Below are 10014 nucleotides of genomic sequence, written 5' to 3' on the forward strand. Positions count from 1 at the left end.
CCACAACATGACACTGATTTCCTCCCGTCTGACCCCGGAACAGTCCGCTCCACTCCCCTCTCTAGGCCAGCCGGGCTCGCAGCTCAGCTCTCCGGGGCCTCAGCTCTGGAAATCAGCATCTCTAAACTCAGATGTGTACATGTATCATGACATGTACATCAGACTAAATCAATGGTTATAGGAAATAAAGTGCAAAAGGTTGCACTGTGGGCCCTCTACATGTTGTCTGTGTGGTGAAGACGGTTAGTGTTCAGTCTGTGGTAGAGGCGCTAAATGAAGGCCATGTGTGGGGTATGTGAAGTGAGTCAGGAAGAGAGACAGACAGAGAGCGGGGCTCAGCGGCGGGAGGTTAATCTCATGAGCGGGGTTAGCGAGCAGCGTCGGCCCCCATGTGCTGTGTTTTAACAGCTCTTGTGTCCTCTCTCTCTCTCTCTCTCTCTCTCTCTCTCTCTCTCTCTCTCTCTCTCTCTCCTGCTCTTCCTCTCTCTCTCTCTCTCTCTCTCTCTCTCTCTCTCTCTCTCTCTATCTCTCTCCTGCTCTTCCCCTCACAGCTTCGCACTTCGACAAGTCCGACAACGTGATGAAGGCCTCGATGTGCGAGGCGACGTGTGAGGACTTTCAGCAGATCAAGATGACCGTCATGCAGCTCAAGCAAAAGGTGACCGCTCCGCTACCACAACACCATCCACACTTATGTGTGAAAGAGTCGAGGGGGGGGGGGGGGGAAGGGTGTCTGAGTGTGTGTGTGTGTTTGTGTTTGTGGGGGTGAGTGTGTGTTTATGTGTGTGGGGGCGCATGGCCGCGTGTTTTTCAACCCAGGCTTCTGAGCCCTGCCAGGCTTAAAGAATAACAGCACATCGCGTTACACCGCTCTTATGGGACGCATTAGTGGCTTTTATAGAGTCATAATAAAAGGGACTGAAATAACCTTGAGCAGCTCAGCTGGCTGGCAGGGTGAGTTATAGCTGTCCTTGCCGAGCGCCGCTAAATCGTGGTGAGCTAAGCGGTGCGGGACGACGCCCAGGACTCCACACGTGCACCACAGCCCAGCCACACCAGATTAGCCTTCTCCTCCATCATCGTGCTCTCCACCACACTCTCACACACACACACACACGCACACACACCACACACCACACACCGTTCGCTGGTGGTAATGGATGACTCTGAACTGTGAGGATCTTGGAGACACGGAGAGAGTAGGACAGAGAGGGAGAGTGAGAGGGAGGGAGGGAGGGAGGGAGGGAGTGTGTGGGGGGTAAGAGTGAAGCAAGGCAAATGAAATGGACTGAACAAGAGTAGTGAGGGTGAGAGGAGAGCGGGCCAAAATACTGTCTGCTGCGTCAGGCTGTTCTCCACACCTGTGAGAAGGACTATTGTTCCTCCGGTTTCCTCTGACAAGACGCTTTTTTCAACAGTGCAAGTCAGAATATATTGCAATAGACTTTGTTGACTTTGTATTATTTTTCAAGAAAGAGGAGACACTGTAATATACCACATCACATGTGAACGGAACTCCTCTATAGTCTGCTCATAGAAATGAATCCTGATGTTTGAGGCCCAAAAGGCTAATTCTTCTACACATGTACTTCATTTCTTTCACGGTTAAACGCTCCATTCATCCCGCTGTGGTGAGCGCTAACCACTCAGAGGAAGGGCGGCCGCTCAAGTCAAACATGTAGATGGCCGTAACACGATCCGCGAGTTACAGACACACAAGCCTCAGTGAAAGACAAATTATCCTCCAATTGGACTAGCAATAAAAAATAGGCCCCCGCTCACCCTAGACCTTCCAGAGGCCTGTGTGCAGCCCGGGGCTACAGAGGCCCTCCATGGCCTAGTATACAGTACACAAGCATGTGTGATGGGTAGACCCCGGGGGGTGCTGGGTAATGGATATGTTTGCCGTTGCCTGTGGACCTCTTGGCTTCTTTTGAAGCGCAGTGCAAACAGGGCTGCTGGTGATGTATAGCGATGCGTGTGCATTATTCAGGAGGGATTTCCTGCGCTGGGCCTCCATCGCTCCCCCAGCTGCTCCAGCGCTCAGATCCATTTTCACGGCCCAGGTTGACCCCCGCTGGTCGTCTCGTGTGAACGGCGTGGATGCCGCTTGTGTTGCACCGTCTCCCCGTTCTTAAGTGAAATTAGCTTCACAAGCTCATTTGGGGCTGTATATTTACTCTGTTGGTTCTCACAGCCATCAGGGAAGTCTCTTCCTGTTGGCTCCTGTTTCCATGACTTGGCGTTAACCCTTCTGAGGCCTAACTCCGTTCTTTGGTGCTGTCACCAGATGGCCGTGATGCCCAACAATGCAGAAATCACCAAGCAGATGACCAGTGAGAAAAGGCTGACTTCACACGCCTACTTGCATGGACCCCCTGGGCAGCCCGGACTTCCAGGTGAGCCACCGAGTGACCACAACAAATGAGAGCAGGTGGAGGCTGAAAGCTGTTTTGGTCTCTTGAGCTCTGGCTTGATGTGTATCTTACTCCATACTCTCCCTGAAAAAACAGATGATGGGATTGTGGCACTAACTGTATGATACTCTTATGTCTTTATCTGTATCTCTTATGTCATTATCTTTTGTCACACAAGTGTTATATTATTGTTTCACTAGCGAGTAAAGCTTTTTCAAATCATAGAGGCCTACTAGTTTACGCTGAAGATGTGTGTTCTAATCACAGAGCATAATGAAATAAAACATGTTGTGCTTCTTCTTTGCTGCTGTAGTGTTTCTCATTGTGTCCTCTCCCCACTGACCCCACCCGCAGGATCTCCAGGCCCCCAAGGCTCCGCTGGACCACCAGGGATGGAGGGGCCTCCTGGGTCTCCAGGGCCCCGGGGCCTCATGGGGCCCATCGGGCCCTCCCCAGATCTGTCCCACATCAAACTGGGCCGCCGGGGCCCGATGGTGAGAAACACTCCCAAGCACTCTCAGGAAGCTGTGAACAGGGCCCAGATAAGCACAGAGCCAGTGAGGAGTGTCATCATCTCACCACACATCCCCGGTCCAAAGAAAGCCGGGTGGAGTTCCAAGTGAACATCCCATGTTGTCTTTGAACATCTTATCTTATTATACATGACAGAATCCCTTTGGTTGTGCAAATTAGATATAGCAATTCAATTTTCAAGGTCCATTAATGCTATGATAACATTTGGTCCGGCCAATACTTTCCTTCATTTGTTTCGTAACACATTCATAACACACATTTAAAACTCATCTTCTACAAATGAGCATGAGAAAGTGGGCCCTAGTTGGAGTGCAAAATGGCACTATTGAGCACCATAGAGATGCTTCAGAGAGGAGTACAGGTGTGCTCAAAGGCACAGTTGAACCAAGCCCAAGTTAAATAGTCAAACAACTCATTTGGAGAAAGCTTGCTAAAAACACGGCTGAGCTTTATGTTGTAGTCGTTGTTCACTGGTTATTCATTTTGACCCAGTGGGATTTGGTGTATTTGTTGAGCGTGTTTTATTGTCCATCTGATGCATGTGTGGATACTGCTGATTACAACAAACGGCCCCTCAGGGATCAAAAAAGAGAGAAAAGATCCTTGATCCTTGATCCTTGATCTTTGAATTTCCATGCCTCAGTGGATTTATTTAATTAATTGTTGGAGTTGAAGACCACCCGCAGGTCAGAACAGGACCTATGTATTTAAGTTATGCAGTGATCGCACATATGAAACTGTGAAAACACATCAACCCTTAATAGAACTGGATTGGCTTTTTATATCAACAGTAAAGTATTTATGAATTACACATTGCATTCAGAAAACAATCGGACTCCTTCACATTTGATTATGTTGCAAATCCATTCCACTCTGCCAACATTAACTTATAACCATAACTGTAAAAACTACTGTTTCAAAATAATGTTCCCCCTCATCAATCTTTATCATTTGCAGATAAATGCCTGATTGGGAGTGTGTGTGTGTGTGTGTGTGGGAGAGTTAATACTTACTTTATACACTATAAATGCCCCTTTTCATTTCGATTTTGAGTGACATTTGTTTTCAATGCTTGTAGTCTGATATAGTTGTGAATCACCACACACTGGACACTGCTGATGTGTTGGTAAGGAGAGAGCTGTTTCAAGGAAGACGTTACGAAACTGAAAACATTGCCAGTTTATGCTGTGGTTGTTGTTTGGATTCCAGTTGGGATATGGGCGTAAGTGGTGACTGTCAGTACAAATTAGATTAATGATAGCTAATCCACTTTGCCGATCCTATCACCAATAAGTCCTGGCACCACCAGACTTAACAGAGACAATAAATCAAACTGCTCTTTGGCTCAAGAAGACACCACGTGACTCTGCTTGACATCATGCACTTGGACAAGAAAATAGACATAAATGCTGTAACTTTTCTAAACTTCTCAACATCAGGCCTTATTCATTATCATTGCTAAACCATTATCCACTCACATTTTACTGGATATATACAGTGTTCTCTACTGGCTGGTTTCAAATGTCCAAAAGCTGAGCTGACGTCTAGTTGTACGGTGTCTCAGCATGGTCAAAATTCTAAATGCTTCTGTGGCTGGATTGGGGATGGCGGTGAATGGCTGTGTCGAGCACAGCACTGAAACCTAGAGCACTCAGTACGCTGGTGTCAGTGCATCTTTAAGGCTGGAGATAAAGGGTCATGTTTATCCCCCAAAGTTATGAGATGCGGCTACTTCATGTCAGTTATGTCCACTCCTGTCCTCCTCCGTGCCCTGTTCCATATTTATCAGGAAATTCAGCTCTTTCTCAAAGGACTAAAGGTGATCCACAGTACAACTTGCCGCCTGCACTTACTTATGGAGCTGACAAATGCTTGTGGAAATAACAGGGCTAAAGGGTGAATACATTACAACACAGTTATTGTTTTTCTTGGCAAAGCTCCCCTCGACCATCAGCCATTTAACTTGTCTGAGAGCACTGGCCTTTTCCCCTTCATGCACTGGAGCTGAACATGAGAGTGTGAGGTGTCACTGAGGAGAAATGCACAGTCATGCTATTAGCCCAGTGATTTACTAGAGACGTCTGATGCCAGAACATTACCGTCAACACTTTGTACTCCTAGAAAGTCTCATGGGGGTCATTTTTGTCAGTTGTTTTTCAGTACATTTGAAATATGCTATATAATGTGTAATATGACCAAAACAAAAGAGTTTTTCATGCAGCAGGTGTGGTTCTCTGAGTGTGTGTGTGTGTGTGTGTGTGTGTGTGTGTTTATCATTCAGTTCTAAACAATGTGTTGAACTGAGAATGATCTCAGAACATTAATCTCAATGCTGGCCCATCTGTGTTCAGAGCTGATGTTAACTCTGAAGCCGTGGACACCTGCCCAAAATCCGATCTCACATCATAACTCATGTTTATAATTCAGGAATATGTAGTTAATCTCCTGTAAAGCCCTAAAGGTTTGGAAATAGGAGGTGTGGTGGACTACGAAGCATGCTCAAGTCATACTGTACGGCATGCACCTTTTCAGACCACAAATATATCAATAAAAAGATAACTTGATGTAGAAACTGTGATTTCTTAGTATCTTAAGGTGTCACAGATGACACTGTCCTGTTTTTAAAAGAGCAAATCATCGTACCCAACTGATTAGCACACACAATATAGTTTGTTTTATATAATAAGTCATGGTTGTTGTTGTCTGTAAAGGTCTGATGCTGTGTTTTTCGTTGGTGGTTCTGATTGAAGTTTATTTGTTTTGAATGTATAGGGTCCCCCCGGTGCCCCCGGGAAAGATGGCATGAAGGTATGTTTTTTTCTCTCTCTCTTTCCTCTGTCTGTCTCGTCATTTCTAATCCTCCTGTTTTCACTCAGTACAAGCACACACATTTGCCAGAGGTTATTTTTTTTCCCACTGGAATGTAAATATTTTGAAATGTCAGATGAAGATGTTTAAATCAATTCTATCCTATCTGTAATGCAATGAAGTCGCTGGTCAAAACAAAGGAAAGAGAAACACGGCACAAAAATAGCGTCATGTTGTGTTTTAGGATCTCAAAGCAAACCGCTGTGCTTGTCATAGTTCTAGTTATAGCATAGTTATTCATTGATTGAGTTCTCAGTGCAGAAAACGTAGTCATTTCTTGTTGTACTGCTGTACCCTAATTGTGACAAGACAGCTCTGTTGTGGCCTAAATACACAGCCCTACTGTATATGCATGTTTTATTCTCCAGTGAGCGACTGTAATGACCGAACCTCATAGAGTTTAGAGTTATTAGTTACTATCAATTTGATGGTGTGACCAACACTTTTGAAGTGAAAAAGGATTTCTTAATCCAATTTAAATGTTAGCAAGGACCACAGAGCTAATAAAGTTGTAAAAAGTTTTGACTGTGACAGTGAAAAGACAGGTTTATGCATATTATGACAGAAAGCCTGTCATCAAGCATTTGAAAAGCTGATTTAGTGTAAACACAGCACAATTAATCTGACACAGATAGTGTAATGTGATCTGCACATCTTGATTTGAATTCCACAGAGAAGCCTTATCTGAAGCTGTCCTCTTCAAACTCCACCCATGATGAAATCTAAGATGGTATTATTGTCTCTCAGGATAAATTATACACAGTGGTTTATGTCATACTTACTTAAGGGCCAGTTTGGAGAGCCAATATTCAGTTCCAATGTAATTTGGGAGCCTCAGACATCACTTTATATACTGAAAATGATCTCTTAATACATGTTCTGAACAGACCCATTTCTGTGTTCTCAACCCTGAAGCTCGTTAATTAGATCATTTACTTTTATGGCTCTCATAATAATCAGACCCAAAAATGCTTGGCCAGTTTAACCCTGCGTTTGGTCCAAGACTGGGCCCACTGGGGGTATGAGTAATAATATTTGAGTGAAGATTGTTTTAAAAGCAGTGGCCTTAAATCCTTCTTATGTGCTGCTCTAAAGTGCAAAAGAAGAATGTTTTGTTAGATAAGTCTTGTGAATATGAGTCGTCTACAGGCCTCGTCTTTAGCCAAACAGATCCACCCGTCTGTGCTCCTAGTCCTACCCAGAAGTGTTTGTGTGTGAACGGCCCGTTATCAAGGCCTTTGTGTTTTCCACTCCTCTGGTCACAAATCAGAACCATGTGCGACTCCGTGACCCTCACCTTCAGGATAATCCCTGACGCTCAGGTCAACGGCACGTCGCGCCCGCTATCATTCATCATCCTCATAGAGTGGACGCTCACGCCGCAAAGTGGACCGCAATACACTGAGCTATAGTTCTAATCTGACTCAGACAGTGCGGCGGTCGTTCTGGTAGCTGTGATGCACTGTGTATGTGCAGAGGGATGACAAGTGAGGTGGGTCCACTGTATCTGTCCAGGCGGCGGGGCTGAGGAGAGGGATGCTGTGCACTGTCCTGCACTGTCCTGCACTGCCTCCCATGCCTGCCTCACTGTAGCGCCTCTAACACAAATATTTGTTTGGATTCCCCAGGGGGAGAGAGGGGCTCCTGGCCTTTCCGGACCTCCAGTAAGAGCCCGATCAGAATTGCACTTCTTCACACAGATCCTTTCATTCTCTCTCTCTCTCTCTCTTTCTTTCTCTCTCTCTCACACTTTTCTCCTCCTCCCATTTAGTCACTCACCCTCTTTGTCTTTCACACACACACACACACACACACTCACACACATAACCACAGTCATTTGTGTGGTCTTAGAAATTTCACGTGGAACATGGGAATTAGCTGAGGTTAGATGTAGCACTGTTCTGAGAGTCCCATTATCTTCATTAGCTCTAGGGTTAGGAACACTCAGACAGCACTGACCAGGTCACACTGTATGTGTGCTAGCAATAGAGACTGCGGTGAATGCCAAATGCCTAAGTGAGATGTAGAGTTGTTGTTTTGGACTGCACTGGGATATAGTGGGCTAGCCTGTTTGAGTTGAAGCCTGTGCTGAACCCTCTGAGACCCCTGCTGTGGAACATCAGTCCCCCGTGCCTCCCCTGTCCAGCTCAGCGCCTCTCTCTCTCTCTCTCTCTCAGCGGCTCAGCTGCTCCTGTGCCCGGCCCGGCCCGGCCTGCCAGCAGGACTACATTATGGCCCTGGCTAACCAGAACCATGGACACATACCAGAGCAGAGACCTCAGCTGCCCCATAACACATAAACACACACACTCACACACACACACACACACACACACACACACACACACACACACACACACACACACACACACACACGTATAGACACACACAGACACACACACACACACACACATACACACACACACACATGCGTGTATAGACACACACATACACTGACCATCTCCAACACCCTGGTTGCCACACTGGTCCAGTATGTTTTGCATTTCCCTCTTGAGCAGAGGAGTGTTGAGAGGCGGGATTTGGCATGGTGAGCACTCAGGGGTCAGGGGTCATCCTCAGCCCTTATGAGCTGAATGGAAACAGAGGAGAGGGAGGAGGCTTACACTGAAGACCAGCTCTGCATCTGCATGCAACATCAACACAGTATAGTAGGCTGTAGTATAGTATAGTATAGTAGGTAACACTTTATTTGAAGGGGTCTACATAAGGGTGACATATAACCGTCATAAGAATGACATGACACATGTCATGCACATTATTGATGTTTATGACTGTTGTCATAATGTGTCATTCGGTTCATGTCATTCTTATGACGGGTACATGTCACCCTTATGTAGACCCCTTCAAATAAAGTGTTGCCGTATAGTATAGTATGGGGGCTACAGTAGGAAAGGTGGCCAAGTGGTTGAGTGTGTGGTGTTTTGCTAACACACTGACGCTGTGTTTGTTGCCCAGGGGCCTCCAGGATCATTTGACTTCCTGCTGCTCCTGATGGCTGACATCCGTAATGACATTGCGGAGCTGCAGAGCAAGGTGTTCGGCCGCCAGATGCACTCCCCTGGAGAGGACTTCCCTCAAGACACGGACAGCTGGGGGGACGGTGCGGACATGCAGGACATAGGCTCCGGAGAGGACTACAAATCCCTGCCAGCCCCAAAAAGCAACAGGAAGAGGAAACAGTCGTATATTTTAAATGATCCAAACTGGACAGTTTGAGATCAGTGTGATGAGAGCGAACTGATAACAAAATAATGAAAAATACTCAGCTGGTGTAAATATCAAAATGATTTTATTTAAAGGGCAGAATGTATTTCTTTTTTGCAAATTCTATTTTTGTAAGATGAATATGTGTATATTGTTTATATTTTTGGTCATCACCTTATTCCTTTGTTTCACTGTACCCTTTAATCAATAGTAGGCTATTATTCATTGTAAATTGTGTTGATTGTACACGCATGACTTTGTGTCTCAGAAGTCAGTGATTTGTCCCTGTCTCCAAATCTGGACGTGTTTCCCTGGAATTCCTTTGCTTCTTCCTCACATTGCAACACGCGTGACCCCAAGAGCACTGAGCAGCAGAGCGTGTTATAATGAGAGTTTAAGCAAACACTTTGTACATCGTACTCAATACAACTTTACACACCCACCGCACCCACATTACACATGCGCGCACACACACACACACACACACACACACACACACACACACACACACACACACACATACTGTACAAACACACACAAACATCTGTGATTTGACTGATGAAACAGCCCCACACACACACACACAACCTTTGATTACTTCTTGATTAGAAAAAGATGTGATGAATTAATTTGCAGACTTCTCCTCCTTGAGTGTACATTTGTCTATATGTTTTTCCTAAATTCACCTGTCATATAGACATGATAATACCACACTCTAAACAAGAAATTGGAATTTGGTTCATGGATACCATAAAGCCTTAATAAAAAAAAATGTATACAACTCTTGTGTGTTTCTGTTTCACTCACAACATCTCTTTTTGTAACTCTCTGTAAGCCTACGCCCAAACATTTACACAATGCCTCTCCCAGAGTAGAGCGATGTGGCCTTTGGATTGGTCCTTTGGGGCACTGTGTGTTTAGCTGTGTGGATCTGTGGCTTGTTTCAATGAGCAGAATGTTGCACTTGAAC

General features: G+C 45.5%; 1 protein-coding gene across 1 annotated transcript in view; it reads left to right on the forward strand.

Moving 5' to 3' along the window:
- Positions 1-9798, forward strand: part of ccbe1 (collagen and calcium binding EGF domains 1) — a 38967-nt gene extending 29169 nt beyond the window's left edge. The window contains exons 6-11 of the mRNA XM_062554211.1: positions 552-658; positions 2291-2399; positions 2772-2911; positions 5724-5759; positions 7448-7483; positions 8796-9798. Coding sequence (XP_062410195.1) covers positions 552-658; positions 2291-2399; positions 2772-2911; positions 5724-5759; positions 7448-7483; positions 8796-9056 — 689 coding nt within the window. The 3' untranslated portion in view covers positions 9057-9798. The remainder of the gene's footprint in view (positions 1-551; positions 659-2290; positions 2400-2771; positions 2912-5723; positions 5760-7447; positions 7484-8795) is intronic.
- Positions 9799-10014: the final 216 nt, after the last annotated feature.

The sequence above is a fragment of the Sardina pilchardus genome, chromosome 14, assembly GCF_963854185.1.
Source record: "Sardina pilchardus chromosome 14, fSarPil1.1, whole genome shotgun sequence".
Lineage (NCBI taxonomy): Eukaryota > Metazoa > Chordata > Actinopteri > Clupeiformes > Clupeidae > Sardina > Sardina pilchardus.